The sequence below is a fragment of the Lynx rufus genome, unplaced genomic scaffold (assembly GCF_022079265.1).
Source record: "Lynx rufus isolate CCGP_SWC_20201006 ecotype Redwood Valley unplaced genomic scaffold, mLynRuf1.p SCAF_12, whole genome shotgun sequence".
Lineage (NCBI taxonomy): Eukaryota > Metazoa > Chordata > Mammalia > Carnivora > Felidae > Lynx > Lynx rufus.
This window is the reverse complement of record NW_025814826.1, coordinates 59,831,068-59,848,520: the sequence shown is the minus strand read 5'-3', so window position 1 is coordinate 59,848,520 and position 17,453 is coordinate 59,831,068. Positions and strand designations below refer to the sequence as shown.

Here is a 17,453-nt window from a genome sequence, read left to right as displayed (position 1 = left end):
ATCAGTGAGCAGCTCGGTGTGAAAGCGTTTTGCAAAACGCAACATGGATTCTGATGTGCTTCCCGTCTGATTCAGTGTATTCCACTGGGTTACAATTTCCCACAAATGGCAATCAATTCGCTTATACACGTGAAGGCTGATTCTCCATTAACCAGGCCAGCTGTCGAACCAGCCCCCTCGAAGGACCCGCGAGCTGACGGATGAAAGCGGACGTCCAGACCAGAAGTCCTACAGGGTGCCTCTGCGGGATGTGCCGTCAGGGGACCCGGGACTTGAGGTTCGGAAAGCAATGCCTTCAACTATGGCCTAGAGGGAATATGAGCACTTCACTCCGTAACATACAAAAAAGCATACCCCCATTTTACAGATGGAGACACTGAGGCTAGGAGAGGTTAATGTGTATTCGAGCGAGGCGGTGGAGCTGGAGGAGAAAAGCAGAATTCGTGTCCAGTATTTTCAGGGCAGGCCACTGCTCCATGGTCTCTAGTATCTGCTGAGTGCCCACCTCGCTGCGAGCATCACTCCAGTGCCTCATTGCACACTCCTTCCTTAATCCTTCCAATCCTTCCCAAAGTCATCATTATCTGCACTTTATAACCGGGAAAGCCAAGGCCCAGAAAGGTCATACAAGGAGCATAGGCAGCCGCACTGGGATTTGAATCCGGGGTCTAATTCCAGAGTGTGTATTGCCGAGACCATCTAACCAGTGGCTAAATGGGAAGGCAGGGGCTGAGAGGGGCAGAGCTCGTCTCGACTGTCCCCAGCTCCTTCCCGTGTGCTTTCGATCCTTTCTGTGGCCTCCCCTGCTGCCGTCTAGATCCACGGAATCCTCACTCCTCTTTCCCTCTATCAATATCTGTTCTTAGAAAAGGGAATCTATCAGCTATTCACATCTTAGTAAGAACTTAAATCTCATTTCTTTTCCCAGGGATTAACTGTACTTAAGAGTGACCAATTATCACGACAGGAAGATTTGTGTCCTGCCGTTCCCAGTTGGAGAGGGCCTCCTGATCAGTCTGTGTAATAAGGCAACTCTTAATTTGGAACATCATGAATATGCCTCAGGGTGCCTGAAATCCCCATCCAAGCGCACCCTTCGTAAAACTTAGCCCACACCACGGGCGCCTGGGTGGCTCAGTCGGTTAAGCGTCCGACTTTGGCTCAGGTCATGATCTTGTGGTTCCTGGGTTCAAGCCCTGCATCCGGCTCCGCACTGACTGTGCAGAGCCTGGTTAGGATTCTCTCTCTCCTTCTTCCTCTCCCTCTCTCTGTCCATCCCTTGCTGGTGTTCTCTCTTTCTCTCTGTCTCTCTCTCTCAAAATAAATAAATAAACTTAAAAAAAAAAGAAAAACTTTGCCTACGTCAGGGGCGCCTGGGTGGCTCAGTCGGTTGAGTGTCCGACTTCGGCTCAGGTCGTGATCTCCCAGCTCGTGAGTTCGAGCCCCTCATTACTGTTAGTTCGGAGCCCACGTCAGATCCTCTCTTTCCCTCTGTCTGCCCCTCCTCCACTCAAGCTCTCTCTCTTTCAAAAAAAAAAAAAACCATGAAAAATATTAAACAAAAAAGAAACCTTTGCCCACACCTCGAAATACACACAGACACACAGAGCACTGAAAGAACCCGAAACTCCAAAAGTCATTTGGTAATCACTCCTTCTCAGGGAGGCCAGACAAGGACACATTCTTTATTTCTCGGGCACACACCAAGCACATGCTCCATGGTAAGCAATTCACTCTGGATTTACTGCCCATAAACATATCATACGTCTCTCTTCAAATGCTTGTTTTCACCCTGGGCTACCTCTCAGAATAATGGATACCATATGTTCACTGTCTACCCTATAAATAAGTTGTTTGATTTTATTTACCCCCCAGAAAACTAAGCCTCGCGGAATCCCACCTAATTAGGCAATATTTTGTGTTCAGCCTTTGGTAAATAGTCACTCCACAGGTATTATGTGCATTCTCTACGCCAGGTTTCGTGCTTGACGCTGGGGATCCAGAAGTTAGCAAGACACGGTCCAGGTCTTTAAAATAGCAAAACGCAGTGACAACTTTAAGAATGACAATAATAGTATCTAACATCAGTACTAAGTGTCGGACACCCTACAAAGTCCCCAAACAGGTGTATCATCCGCTGCACCCACTACAGAGAAGTGGGCAAGCCCATCAGCTTTAGAACCACATCACCCCGTGTCGGGTCCCCGCCCTTCTACTTGGAAGTCCTGAGCCCTTAAGAAGACTTCGCTTTCTGTGTGCCTCAGTTTCTTCAGCTGTAAAACGGGGAGCCTTGGTAACAGTGCCTCCCCACAAGCACCGTGTGGGGGGTACGTGCCTCAGCAGTGGCCGGGGCCTTAGAGCAGGGGCTGGCTCATCGCACGCACGATGGGAGACACGTCTGTGATTACCGCCGATATCTTCCTTTCCGCCATCACCACAGCCCGGGGAGACGGGTCCTGTCCTCACCCCATTTTGTAGACAAGCCATCAGGCCTGAAGACCTTTACTGACCGGCCCCAGGTCACACACGCGGGGTCCCAAGCTGGGATTCACCACCACAGGCACACTCCCGGCTGGCAAGTGAGACCCGTGGACAGGCAGAGGCACGCCTGCGGGCACTGCCCCCCGCACGGCCCCCCGCACTGCCCGACAGAGGGATTCGTAAACTGTGTGTCATGCTCTGCGGCGGAGGAAGCAACAAACTCTACAGGGTAGTCAGGGAGGGCTGCTGGAGGAGGTGGCAAGCTGTCTGCCATTAGAACCCCAAGAGCTGCCGTCCACTGAGCAACAGATCCTGCAGGCTTCCCCTGGAGGCAGGAGATGGTGGCCGCCACGTCCTGTAGAGGCAGGAATCTCCAAGGGCTCTCTGACCTCCCCGCAGCCCCTTCCCCGCCCTGTCCAGCCGACACCCGCGCGGCTTTCACCCCTCCCGTCGCAGAGGGTGGGCTGGGACCACGTGCTGGCAGGAAAACAGAGAGGGAGCCAGGCTGCCACCAACCTCACAGAGGAACCGGAACGAGGGATCCCTGGGCCCTGTTCTCACTATAAACTCCGACTGTTCGGGTCGGAAGGAAGTTCCCAGGTCACCTCGTCAGTGCTTCTCACGCTTCTCAAACTCGGCAGGCATAGCATGATCCTAGACAGCCGGTTAGAACACACTCCTGGGGCCACCCTGGGGGTCCGGGGCGGGACCTGAGAACTTGTGTTTCTAAGGAGCTTCTGGTGATGCTGAGCCCGCCGGTCCTGACCGCACTGAGTTTTGCTGCCGTGCTCAGTCTCCAGCTCAGGACTCTTCCCTGAGGGACACCTGCCGAGAGGGCAGGGCTGGGGCGGGCAGAGAGGAGATGTGACTGGCCGCCTCGCTAATGCCTATCCCTGTGAGATGAGGGGGCGGGCAAACGATCTCAGAGCGACTTCTAGATCTAAGGCTTCTAGGCTTGTGGGAAAGGTTGGAAGAGCTTCTGAAAGAAAGAAGAGGAAGGCACGGGCCGGATGGTGATTTCTGTCAATGGAGCCCATGTGGGGGGGTGGGGGGGAGAGGCACAGTCTCTTGCACCCCTGTAATTAGAATGGGCAGTGTGGCTGGTACTGGGACCACCTGCAACAGAGTAGCCTCCCGGCGGAGCCAGCCCCCCCCTCCAGCCACCCTGGGGTCTGCAAGTTGTATGCGGCATCTTTGGTCCAGTTTCTTTTCAGAAGGAGAAATTTCTCAGGGTACAAGGAGGGCTCTCAGGGGAGGGGCGGCGGACCTTGCTGCTGAGGAAAATTCCTTCTGAAGGAACATAAGCCGAAGGCGGAGACTTACCCTCGAACTCCTGGCCTCCCAGCCGCAGTGCCGCCGGGCGGCTCCCCTGGTCGTATGTCACACCCGGACACGTGGCATTAGCCCGGGCTTCCGTGGGGTCCCTCCAGTCTTTGACGTTGCAAAGCAGGACGTCGGGGGAGCTCAGCAACCCGCAGATGAGGGGGCCTGCAGAGTCACGAGAGGGAAGAGAGGCTGACGTGATAGAGACAGGAAGGCCCCCGCCCACCAGGGACTCACGTCTGTGCCCCGAGAGGCTTGGAGGATGGGGACAGGTAACAATTCCTCGGGAGCACAGAGGGACCCTGGAACTCAGGAGCCTGGTCTTCAACTGGGTTACTTTTCCCTGATAGGCCTGCAGTTGCCACTGGGGCAAATTCCCCAAGGAAGAGCCACCAGTGCGACTGCCGAACTTTCCTTGTGCGTCAGAGGCCTTCTTTGTGGGTCAGCAGCAGTGACGACACCTCAACACCACTGGGGGTCTCGATGCCAGAATCCTCTGTCCTCCTCCTCTACCCCCACCGCACGCAGAGCTTTATTGAGGCCTGGAGCAAATAAACAGCAGCCCCCCACCACCCCTCACATACACACACACACACGCACACACACGCATCAACCTTGAAGGGACTCAGATTCAAAGTAAGGAACTATGAAAAACCAAGAGCCCTGCACCAACAGCACAAACTTCCCTATCAGGAAGTGAGCTCCTCGTCTCCGGAGGCATTCAAGCACAGGTTGTGTGCCCGCATGTCCGGGACGTGCAGGGAGATATCTCTAACTAGGGGAGGCACCAGACCATTTTGTCTTGAATATATAAATATCCGAAGTTTTATTTTTTTTTAATGTCTATTTATTTATTTTGAGGGAGAGAGTGAGCACATGAACAGGGGAGGAGCAGAGAAAGAGAAAGAGAGAGAGAGACAGAGAGAGAATCCCAAGCAGGCTCTGTGCTGTCAGTGGGGCCCAGTCCCACGAACCGTGAGATCATGACCAGAGCCGAATTCAAGAGACACTTAATGGAGCCACCCAGGTGCCCCTGTATATCATTTTGATCAATAATCCCATTAGGTGGTATAGTTGTTAAGATTCTCCTGAACAAAAAAAGGAAATACTCATTCCATAATGCCATTCCATCCTCCTTATCCTCATTTCTACCCAAAGCTGGATAGCATTTCTAACTCATCTGTCACCAAATTTCCCCAAAGTAGATGCCGCAGACGCCTGCCTTATGAATCTGATAATCTGATGTCCTGTCCTCCCCCCCCCCCCACTGGCCACTTTTAACCTGCAGTTGCCAAAAATCAGCAGCGGCAAGAACAGCAGGGGGCCTCTGTGTAAAACACCACCTTCGAGGCCCTCTGACTGGTGGCTCTCAAACCAGGGGGCTTCGACCGATGCGATGGACAGCACAGGGAGAGTTCTGAAAATGCTCGTTCCTCAGCACCAACCACAGGGTTTCTGACTCTGTAGGTGGGTAGGTAGGTTGTAGGTCTTGGAGGGGTGGGAGGTGGTGACATTTGGGAATGAGCATCTGTAAACACCACCGCAGGTGATTCTGGTGCACGGATGGATTCTAGAATCCCTCGCCTCGTTAGCCCAGTTCATTCCACGGATAAGGAAGCAGAGGCATGGGAAAGGGGACTGGTTTTGCTAGCTACTGAGGAATAGCCAGCCGGCAGCGAGGGCCTGGGACCTCAGTGGGGGCCGGGAGGAGCCCGCTGAGGGCCCAGAGGAAGTCTGAGCACTAGGGCCGTCCTCTCACAAGCCAAGACGCAGACTCATGGGATTAAACAAGAGGCGGGGAGATTTTTCCTTCTGCTCCAGACCTTGGAAAGCGAAACCCACGCAGCTTTGTCCTTTAGTGCTAAGGTGTCAACGAGATCTCCGTGTGTCTGAGACATGGGTGCCAGCTAGAGATTGGAAGTCCCTTTGCTGGTCACACACTGCCCGCTTCGGGTACACGCCCGTGTACCATGAGCCGCGCGAGGCCCTCTGAGCCCCGCTTCCAAGAAGCCCCCACTGACACGTAGGTACAGAAGCCTCACGAATTGTCCTTACTAGTCAGTGGAAACAAAGCCACTGAGGCAGGGGGAAGGGGGGAATCCACCAGAAAGTTAAATGACTTTCCAGACCGCGGTAGCAGGATTCTGTCCCGGCCATCGGCAGACCCAGCCAGCGCTTTCATAATTTAAAGCTTCAAATCTGCCCGTCGGGCAAGACTGGGGAAAACATCTGCCTTGATGTTTTATGTGTGTCTCGAGGAGAGCTTAACTCGCGGCGCTGTGAGGTGGTCGGTCAGCTGTGCATAAATCACGGATCACAGGTTACGCTTGGAGGAAAAAGCAAGCGAGCTGCTAGCCAGAAATGTCATGGAAAAAAGGATTTTGTGGGCTCACTGTTCCATGGAACACAATAATTCTTCCATATAGGATTCTAAGGAAAGCGAAACGAACCTTCCAACTCGAAAAACCATATGGTTTGGTGAGTAATGGAGCATCTGGGGAAATTGTGGGTATCCTCGGAAAAGAAGGCAGAAGGCATCCTTGATTTGAACCACAGTGTTTCCCACACACACACGCTGACACACATGTCCATGCTTACACGTGTCTGTGTGGGTTTAATCTCTCTCTCTCTGCATATACTTTTGCTTACCTAAACACTAACACGAATGCACGTCATATAATCACAGAGCATCAGGCCTAAAAGGAATTTTAGAATCTAACTTGGTCCAGTCCAGGCTCCTGCCCTACCACTGCAACACTTTCTCATTCGGCCCCCGCAGACCGCAGGGAGCTAACCTCAGCGTTTTCAGCAAACACCCTGTTTGAACCCCGGGCAGCATTCAAGTCTGTTGACAAAATTCCTCCACGTGTCACCCCTCTCCACCACGGCTTCCGTGAGGCACCACCCTCCCGGGTCTCTTCCCTGCTGTCTGGCCGCTAGTTCTCCGTCTTCTTCGAAGGTTCTCCCCATCATGTAGGTGTTCACCAGGGGTCGGCCCCCATCACCCTTGATCTTCTCACCCCGGGCCCGCCTCCAAGGAAATCCCACCCATACCCATGGTTCTGATACCTCCTCGACACCGGGAACGCACACCTTTCCGTCTCCTGCCCTGACTCCCCCTCTGAGCTTTGGATCTTTGTCCCCAAAAGCTCGGTCCCACCTTGTGACTGTCTTAAAGGCGTTTCAAACTTAGCACAGTGTAAATGGGTTCATGACCTTCCCAAATCTCTGTCTCCCATTACCAAACGCAACATCTCCCATCATTCACTACACAAGCAAGCTATCTAGGTGAACAAGTTGGAGAGCCAAGAATGGTCCTCAATACTCATGGCCAAAGTCCTGTCAGTTTGTCTGCTATTGATACCTTGAATCTGTCCCCTTTTCTTCATCTCCACTGCTGTCCCCTCAGCCCAAGCTACCCCCTCTCACCTGGACGGCAGGGTGTAACTCCTCACTGAACTCCACATCTACTCCAACTCCCCATCTATCACCTTCTCAAGACAAAGTGTCAAAATTCGTATCTGATCATGGCATTCCTTTCCTTCACACTGTCATTAGCGGGGCACCTGGGTGGCTCAGTTTGTGAAGCGTCCGACTTCAACTCAGGTCATGATCTTACAGCTCATGGGTTCGAGCCCCGCGTTGGGCTCTGTGCTGACAGCTCAGAGCCTGGAGCCTGCTTCGGATTCAGCGTGTCTCCCTCTCTCTCTCTCTCTCTCTGTCCCTCCCCCACTCACACTCTCTCTCAAAAAAACATTGTTTTTAATTTTAAAAAAATACTTTCAAAGGCTTACAATTATTCCTAGAATCAAAACCACCTCTGCTGAAGCCCGCGGGTCCGCCTAAGCTAAGCGGTCACCTCGTGCTGTGACTCCCCACGCCGTCTCCACGTTGTATATCCTGGCTTCCGCGACCCTGCTTATTCCTGTCAGACCACGGGTCCTGGCACCGGAGGGCCCCCGTCCTCACTGCCACATTAGTTACCTCCTTGGACCTGCGCAAGGATGAAGCCATCACAGCATGAATCACGGTCGCACGCCAGAAGACAGAAGAGATGAGCCCCGGTCAGATCGGCTCCCGAGGCTGAGAACACGACGGCCCCGTACGTTCCAGAGAGCGCGTTTTGGAAGCCCGTTGGCTTGAAGCTCTTCCGGCTTGTTGTGGTGAATTCTTGGCCTGGGGAAAAGGCAGAGAAAAGTTTTTTTAAAGATCTGAAAACAGTTCAGAGTCCGCCACAGTTTACGGGTCACGTGACAACGGACCCTCCGGTTGGGCCAGGGGCAGCATCGAGTCCAAGATGTGACGCTCTCTGCGCCGCGAAACTTCTGGATTTCCCATGCGTGAAGGAGGGGGCGCCCAGCAGACCTGGACAGACGCCCCTCACATCTTTGAAGCGCTAGAGGGGATGCGTGGAGAAGTGACACCTATTATTGATTCTACCATTACCAGCAAACATTTATTGAGCTCCAACTGTGCACACAGACACCGTGACAAGTGATTTGCCTATGCGACCTCACTTCGTCTTCACTGCCCTACAGGTGAGGTTCAGTGTGCCCTGCCCGCTACCACACGCGCTTCTGTGCTTCCAACTCGGGCCGGGTGAGAAGCTGTGACGCTGGAGTCACATCGGTCGATCCACGGTTTTCCCGGCACGTCAAACGGCAGGTGCATACAGCACACGCAAACACAGCGGAGCGCGGCTGCAAGAAACACGGTAGGGTACACAGCGCCTACTGGCCAACGTTCTTCCTCTGGCCACCGTCTCTGCCTCCAAAGCGACAATTCCAATTTTCCCCTCCCTAACTCGGCAGACTCCCCCCCTTCCCTCCTCCCTCCCACATCAAGCTACGTGGCTCTTTTAGCATTTACTGAGGCGTCGCTATGCAATGGATTCGATGTCTTTTTAAAAATTGTGCTAGCATTTTAAATAGGATTGTGATAGCTTCTGTCAGTCCTCAGTTAAAAATGGCAAGGTTTGGGTTCTGCCTGTCCCTCACTCTAGTTTTCCCATAAGCCTTGTTATTTTGAGAGCATCATTGTGCAAAGACGAGATTTTTCAGGGAGGGATATATATAGATCTACGGCCAAAATGTCTATCCTATTATTATGTCCCTTTCATATGTGAGGCAAGAGAGGCTGAACGAGTGAACGGTCCTGCCTGGGTTTACACAGCTGGTGGGTGGCAGATGGAAGGCCTTCCCCATCCTGACCTCCCCTGCACCCTGCCGTTTACCAGCACTTAACCGACTCAGGCCCCCGGAAGTAGTGGAGAGGCTTAGAGTGAGGAACCCAGGAGCACAAGCCTTGGAATGAGACAGATTTGGGTGCAAATCCTTGTGGCACCTCAGAGCCTCAGCTTCCCCTTCCGTACAATGGGGATGACAGCGTGTCATCCTCCTGGATGTTGAGGAGATAAAAAGACCATACATAAACGGGTTGAGCAATGGGTCTGCCACTTGGCTGATGCTCAGCATTTTCCAGGTCTCCAGAAGGCCACATCTTCTGCCCCCTCACATTGCTTCACTCCGCCCCTTCTGCCTGACCGCCCTCTCACTGGCTGAGCCTGAAAAGCCCCAGCCCATCCTTGTCACCAAAACCCAGCTTCATTTCAAGGCCCCATCTCCCTGATTTTTACAGTTAGAATTCATTTCTCCCTCCCTAGATCTCAAGGCTCTGTCATCCTTCACCCCGTATTTAAGCTACTCGAGACAGTGTCTGCTTCCGTAACCAGCTTGAGACTCCCCAGAGCCATTCCCTGCTGGCCAACCCTACAGTCGCTGGCCATATGTGACTATTTAAATGTCTGTTTCAGTTCTCCAAAATTCATGATGCAGTAGCCACATTCCAAGTGCTGGTGGCCACATGTGGCCATTTTGGATAGCAAGGGTTTATAGAACATGCTCATCACTGAAGAAAGCTCCATGGGACCGTAGCCCTGGACTGTAGGGCTATCTCTCAGCCCCACCCCCGGTATCCGCCATATTGCCCGGCACCGGGGACCTCCTGCCCTGAGGTCTTCATGTAAGTGCCTCTTCTTTCTTCCGCCTCAGGTCTCAGTTCCAACGTCCTCTCCTCCGAGGCTCTTTCCCTGGCCAACCTCTAGCAATTAACGTTTTTCTTTCATTTCCTTTTTAAGTTGTCATAAAATATATGTCACATAAGATTGACCATTGTAACCATCTTAAGTGGATACTTCGATGGCATTAGTACCTTCACACTGTTGTGCACTCATCACGCCCATCCGTCTCTATTATTTTGCCTCAGCCCAAAATGAAACTCTGCACCCATCCAACACTAACCGTCCATCCCCTCCCCCGTCCCTCGTAACCACTGTTCTACTTCCTGTCTCCGTGAACCTGACCGCCTTAGTAGCCCATGTCCGTGTCTGTCTTGACCCAATGCCCTGTTTTATTTTCACGAAAGCGCTTAGAACCCTCGGAAATGATCTTATTGCTAGATCGATTCCTTCACCAGTCATTCTGTCTGTTTTGTTCACAGCTGCATCCACAGTGCCTGCCAAAGTGCATATCCCGCCTCAGTAAATATTTACGAAAAGTGCCAGTGCCGAGCTGGTCCACACGAGGTCGAGTCCTAGACAACAGAGCAGGTCTGGGGGAAATCTCAGAGCTGGAAGAGGTTATGCCCTGAAGTCCCAGGTTCCACCCTGATGCAGGGGCAAGGTGCTTCCTCTTTCTAGACCTCTTCTGTGAAACTAGGGGGTTGGGCTAGGCCGTCTAGAAGGAACCTCTGAGCACTGTCTTCCTTTGATTCTGAAAGATCACATGGCTTCTCCTCCACATTCCCAGCCACAGCTTTTAGGTGCACGGAGACAGAATGGGACTGGGAGATGGACCAAGGTGTCCCGTCCTCCAGGTCGCTTAGGGTCAGGTGTGTGAATGGATGTGCTTGCGTACCTACTAGGCACCACTGACACGGGAGGCTTTCAAAAGCCACGTATATCCCTCCTCAGCTGTGACATCTTACGCCCTTTACGGCACGCAAACTAAAGAAGTTGCTGAACATCCCTTCTGTGTTTGCTCTCCTAGGAAGCAGAACGTCTGTGTCTGTGCATTTCCTGCTTCAAAAAAAAAAAAAAAAAAAAGTAGGGGGCTCCTGGGTGGCTCAGTCGGTTAAACGTCCGACTTCGGCTCAGGTCGTGATCTCGTGGTTTGTGAGTTCGAGCCCCAAGTCGGGCTCTGTGCTGACAGCTCAGAGCCTGGAGCCTGCTTCCGATTCTGTGTCTCCCTCTCTCTCTGCCCCTCCCTGACTCATGCTCTATCTCTCTCTCTCAAAAAAAAATAAATAAATAAACAGAAAAAAGTAAAACAAAACAAAACAAAAAAAGCAAGAAACACAGTGATTTAGTTTGGCAACAAGGAAGAGTCTCCGTTTCCCTTGCAATCGGAGATGAGGAGAAAAAAAATAAGAACAAACACTTAGAAAGAAATACAATCACAATAAAAAAAAATGCGATGAAACCCCAAGGGTTGGTTTTAAAGAACATTTTGGGGAGGGGTTACTTGTTTTATTTTGGTTGTCCTTCTTAGACAAAAATAAAGTCTCTATGTGCTGTTATGTTTTGTAATGGATAAAAAAAATAACTGGAATAAACCCTGGGGCAGGAATTCTAGTCCCCCCTGGCCACAGATGAGAGAAATCTCAGCTCTGCTGAACTCCACTCTCCCAGGGAGCCCTCCCCTAAGACAGGATGGAGGCATTAGGCGAAGGAAGGGCCACAGGCAAAAAGCCACACGCACTTGTCTCTGCCACGGGCTGCAGACCGTGCGAGGCCAGCCGAGGCCTTGGGTCTGGACTGTGGCATCGTCTCCACGTTGCACAAGTCTGAAGCTGCTGGGAGCCAGGCCACCTGAGCTACGGATCTGAGAGAATGGCATGCCTGCCACTCCCCAGTCCACCCCCCAGATCCTCAGTCAGGCCCCCTGGGCTGCCTTCTGGTTCGTGCCCTTACCTCGGGTCATCAGGAAACGTGTCAGCAAGAACAAAGTCGGTCTTAGAAATCTGCACCTGCTATGGACCATGCTCTAACGGCACAGGTCACCTCACCCCAACCTTCCAATCTCCTCGCTTCACTTGTGACTCCTACTCTGCCAGTGGAGAACTGGAGGCCCAGAACGTCAAGGACCTTGGCCACAGCTAGTAGGTGGCAGAGTGGGGTCAGCCCAGGCAGGCGGGCTCCAGCGCCCTCACCCTTAACCGAGTGAGGGAGGGCCCGGGGAGCAGGGACCAGCCATGTGCCGCAGCTCATGGGGAGCCTAGCTGTGGCCCAGGGCTCCCAACCTCTCTTGGCCCTGATGGAGGCGAGCAGGACAGGGCAGAAGAGGGCGGGCTTCCCTGTCCCCGCTCTGTGAAGCCACGTAGGGGAATTCAGACACACTTGGGTTCTCACCCACTTCCCCAACTGATTAACAGTAAGACCTTGTGAAACTCTTTTAATCTCTCTGAGCCTCAGTCTCCTCATCTGTAAAACAGGGGCTATGATCCCTGTTTCGCTTTCCTCGAAGAATTTCTATGAAGGGAAGTGAGCTGTAAACTGAGAGGATATGCCCTTGCTACTCAACTTGAGGCCGGGGGACCAGGCCTCCCCGAGAGCTTATTTGAAAGGCAGAATTACTGACTCAGCATCTGCATTTTTATGAACCCCCCAGGTAATACGCATGTGCGCTGCAGCTGTAGGAGGCCCCGGTTGGTGAGGGAGACAGTCCTTGGAGGTTTTGGACCCTTGTGAGAAGGTCTGGTAACTTCTGGGGAGGGTGGAGACCAACGGGAAGGGAAGGCGTGAGAGAGGCAGCTGCAGGGAGCTTGGAGTCCACACCCCTGCTGGGGATGCTCCCCGCTCATCGACACCCCTTGTGTCTGCTCTGTCACTTAGTTCCTCACCTACGGAGGAAGCCTCCCCGTCCCGACAGTGCGGTCCCCTCCCTGAACTCGCCCTGCCAGGAAGCAGCTCTAAACACGAGTGTCAAGTTAAACCACCGAGGCCCCAAACCATCTAGCTCAGCCAACCTACCCTTTTTCAAATACACAGCCGGAGAGTCCGGAGTCCCGTTCCTCACTGTCACCTGGCACCTAAGACTCCCGAAGCCGGTGGCCTCTGAGTTCCCCAGGGTGTCTTGATGCTGGAGATGGAAAGAGGATGCATTATTATCCAGAGATGGTCACTGCAGTTCAACAAACATTCACCAAACTCTGACCATGGCTAGGCGCTGGGGCTGTAAAGGTAAAAATAGAAGATTCCTGCCCGTTAGTCTCTCCCCGTCTATTGGAGCACACCGACGCGGAAGCAGAAAATTCTGGCCCAAAGTGTTAGCTGCAAAGACACATGTAAGTCAAGAGGAGGTGATTACAGAAGCGGGAACGAGTAATTCTCCTGAGAAAGGAGAGCTTGAAAACTTTCCCAGAACAAAAGTGAATCTGGGTGGGGTACTGACGTATGAGTAAGAGTTTATCAGTTGGAAATAAAAGAAGGGGGTTTCAAGCAAAGTAAGAGGCAGAAATGACGACAAAGAATTCTGTGGTGTTTTGGGGCTCCTGGTGGCTCTGTCGGTTAAGCCTCCGACTTCCCCTCAGGTCACGATCTCACGGCCCGGGAGTTCGAGCCCCGCGTGGGGCTCTGTGCGGACAGCTCGGAACCTGGAGCCTGCTTCCGATTCTGTGTCTCCTTCTCTCTCTGCCCCTCCCCAACTTGTGCTCTGTCTCTCTCTACTCAAAAATAAATAAACGTTATAAATAAATAAATAAATAAATAAATAAATAAATAAATAAATAAATAGAATTCTGTGGTGTTTTGAGGACTAGAGCCTGTGGTTCTTGGAGACTGTCAGCCTCGAGAGGCGGAGTGGCGGGAGAGGACGGACGCAGAAGCATCCTTATGGGCACAGCTCATGTCCAGTGAGGATCAAGGGAAGGTTTGTAAGCTTGGAAATGAGGTCAGACGTCCAAACGCCTTGCCATTCTTGCTAATCTCGGATCCCCCTTTCTGCCTGTTTCCAGAACTTCTGCTGGGGCTGGGGGGGGGGGGGGGCGGGGGCAGGGGTGGCAGGATAAATCTGTTTTCATCAATTTGTGGTTTTTTTCCCAGGGTTCTGCCCCCCTCTCAGAGTTGCCTGAGTTTCCGGGCTGTGCGGTAGAGGGATGATGGCCTGGGGAGGGGAGCAGGGTCCCCGAGAGGGAGAGGGCCCTGCACTCCTGAGAAGGGTGTGGGCGGCAGGTCCCCTGGAGGCGGTGGGGCGAGTGTGAGCCGGATGATACACCTGCGGCCTAGACCCAAACAAGAGGCTCCTGCCTTGGCAAAGGGTCCCTTGCACACCCCCCACCTAACCCAGACACAAGGCTCTGAGGAGCCTGGCCCTGTGGCTGCAACACTGGGCAGCGTAGACCGGCCGGGTCACTCCCCATCAATGACGACACCTGACCCCGTGTCTCGGGACAGCACCGAGAGCCCCGGGGCCCTGCGGGGGAGCCTGGAACGGCCGAGATGGCATTTCTTGCCTGCCTGTTAACAATACTAACAGCGGCGGTGACAGCTATTACAGTCACTGAGCTCTTACTCTGCGGCAGAAACTGTCGTGTGAGCTTCTCCACGTAGGACTTGACTCAATCCTCGCGATAACTGGGGTGCCATCACCACCCTGCATCATAGGTGAGGGCTCCGAGGAAACAAGGGGTGAAGGGCAGGAAGTCAGCAGTGGGGCTGGGACCCAAACCCGGGCAGCCAAGCTCCAGAGCCACCTCCTAATAACACTTCCTGCGAGAGGCTGTCTCTCGTGGGCTAAGGAGTTGGGGGGAGAGTTCGTTCCTTTTTGGCTTTGTTAGTTTTATTTTTTAATGAGGAAGTGTTTTATTTCTTATTGACTAAAATCCATACTTGTCAGGGCATCGGAGGATCCAACGACTGACAATCTCCTACTCTGGCTCAGAGGAATGCGAGGTGCTTAGTAAGCACTCAATAGACGCTATCAGCTATCTTCTGCTATCACTAATAATTCTGCAAGCAGGGTCTGATCTCTGAGGGAGAGAGGAGTAGAAGTTCCTTAGATCAGAGATGCCCAGGGACCTGGCAGCTAGCTGCCCAGGAAGCACCGTCACTGACTGTGACCTCAGACCCCTCGACCACCAAGCGTCTCTGGGAGGTGTGGACAGAGGTGTCCCATTAGTAGGGTCACTTTGACTCGGACCAGCCAAGGTGAGGGGACAGCACTTGGAAGCCCCAAACAGCAATTAAATGCAGCCAGTCTGTACTGTCCCACAGCGTTAATGCCAGCGGGTCCTGGCCGACTATCACCAGTGTCCCAGCCTATCCTCCCTCCCCGCCCACCGGCCCCCATGTCCCCCTGATACATCTGAAGGCAGGTCTGGGCCATGATAGTGAAAAAACTAATAAAGGCACGGCCATCCTCCCCAACATGCTTTAACCTTTAAACTCAAGGGATTTAACGTTGCCTCCATTGCTGTGTGTTTTGTGTTAGCTTCTCGAATCCTCACCAGAAGCCTACGAGGTCAAGCCTCCATGTTATAGATGAAGAGTTTGAGGTGAGGAACGTGCACGTGGTCTGACAGCCCCAAACGGACAAGGTTTGGGATTCAGTCTAAGACCCCTCCCTGCCTCCTCTCCAGATCCTGCAGATATAGACCTGGCTGGAGTCCTAAAATTCAGGGGTCCACCTTCCAAGCCCCTTCCTGCAATGTTGCTTATGAACACACACTCACACACCTGCACAGGTGCACGTGCTAAGGGCAGGCAATCCACCCGTGTCAGTGATGTCGCAGAACTGCTAACAAATCGACATGCCCTTTAAAAATGTGAAATGAATTATGTGCATCCACAGAATGGACTGGTAGGCTGCCATTAAAAAGAACAAGGTTCATTTTAAAGATGGAGAAAGTTAAACATTATGTGAGAAAACCAAGGTAGAAAAGAAGAATGTAGTGTAAGATATTAACACGTAAGCAAACACAACAAGATGCTCATAAACATATAGACATTTTCTGGAAGTTTCCATGAAAAACTGGACAGTAAAAATGGAGATTTGCATGTGGTTAGGAGCTAGCGTACCCTTCGGTCCTAATTCACAGTGACGGTGAAATTGCCAGCTTTGACCTACAGACACAGCAATTTCATGTGGTTCTAACTAATATTTAACATTTTTCTTTCTTAAGCTATAATCATATTTTACTTCTACAATGGAAAGGAATGCTGGGGTCCGGGACTCAGAGAGACAGATGGGACTTAAGGCTCTGGACAACGTCCCTTCACGCCCAGTGCCCAAGCTGCCAGTGGTAACAGAAGGGAGTGCTCATTGACAATCCCACTGACCCATTTGTTAGGAAACGATTCTGCTCAGACGGACACTCCTCGGGACAGCTTCATCCTGAGCCATCCCTGGTCCACTGGGGTATTTTTCCCAAGTCTCATCACTTTGAAGAAATGGACGCAACACGGGGTCAGCTGCTGACGGTCTCATTCCACCACCTGACCAGCCTGGTGTCCATTCAATCAGAGCATGTCTGGCACAGAAAGGACGAGACGCAGAACCCCCACACAGCTGCCATGCCTCACCTGAGCAGACGCTGTGCAGGCCATGTGGTTATTTGTCCAAGCATAGAAATCACACAAGACTTCTGATCCCGCTGCGGACACTGCAAGGAAGCTGCAGGCTTCATCCAGTGCACAGTCTGCAAGCACCATGGGACAGTCAGTGTGCCTGTCTCTCTCAGGTGATGCTGAGGGCAGGTGGACACATACCGCCCCCCCACTGCCCCCAACACACCCACACACCCAAAGACACACACACACACACACACACACACACACACACACACACTCATCCATAACATGGATTTCAATGACCTTCAGAGACTGTAGGGTTATGAGATAATCCTTGTAAACATACATGCTCGATAAATATCATTGCTGTTATCACCCCTTTCTGGCCATGACATTGGTACGGACAGACAGCTCTCCTGACCCGGACAAATAACTCTACAAGGAACCGATGTCCATCATTTCTGCTCCCTTACATTTAGCACAGCAATGTTCTCAGTACGTAGTATATGCATTATAAACTCTGAGGTGAAACTATGAATTGAATATACACTTGGGGAATCGACCCATTTACCAAATGTTTTGAGAAAGTGTATGTTCTCATTACAGTTTCAGTGGTTTTATTTGATTTGTCTTTCCCAGGTCAGCACAGGGTATTTTCCCACACACCCGGCTCCCCAGCACCCCTTACCTGTCAAGCATTGTGTCAGTGGAGACCCAGAACCAGGGACTCTGGACCTGCCCGCCACAGTGACATCCGCACGGAAGGTCACCTTAGAGTCTGGAGCCTTCTCAAATTTCTGCATCACTGAAAGAAAAGCAGAATGATGACATTGGACTCTGAAAGGCAGAAGGCTTCTCTACAGAGAAGCCAGGAAGAGTGCCAGGCCAAGAAATCACGTCTATGTGTCTGTCTCATTCACAGTGCTTGGTCACACAAATGTCCCTAGGAGAGGAATTCCCTTTTAAAATAGTTCCAGCATGCTGCCTCATATCTGATGCAGAAAGCTATGTATTTTCATGTCTCCTTTTGCAACCTCATTGTCAGGAGGTAAGGAGAAATTTTAATATTATGCTAGTCCTTACC

General features: G+C 52.2%; 1 protein-coding gene across 1 annotated transcript in view; it reads right to left on the bottom strand.

Moving 5' to 3' along the window:
* TG (thyroglobulin) overlaps positions 1-17,453 on the bottom strand; it is a 252,397-nt gene that overhangs the window by 174,280 nt on the left and 60,664 nt on the right. The window contains exons 23-27 of the mRNA XM_047074206.1: positions 17,058-17,174; positions 16,382-16,497; positions 12,833-12,941; positions 7,789-7,980; positions 3,805-3,969 (exon numbers count right to left, since the gene is read on the bottom strand). Coding sequence (XP_046930162.1) covers positions 3,805-3,969; positions 7,789-7,980; positions 12,833-12,941; positions 16,382-16,497; positions 17,058-17,174 — 699 coding nt within the window. The remainder of the gene's footprint in view (positions 1-3,804; positions 3,970-7,788; positions 7,981-12,832; positions 12,942-16,381; positions 16,498-17,057; positions 17,175-17,453) is intronic.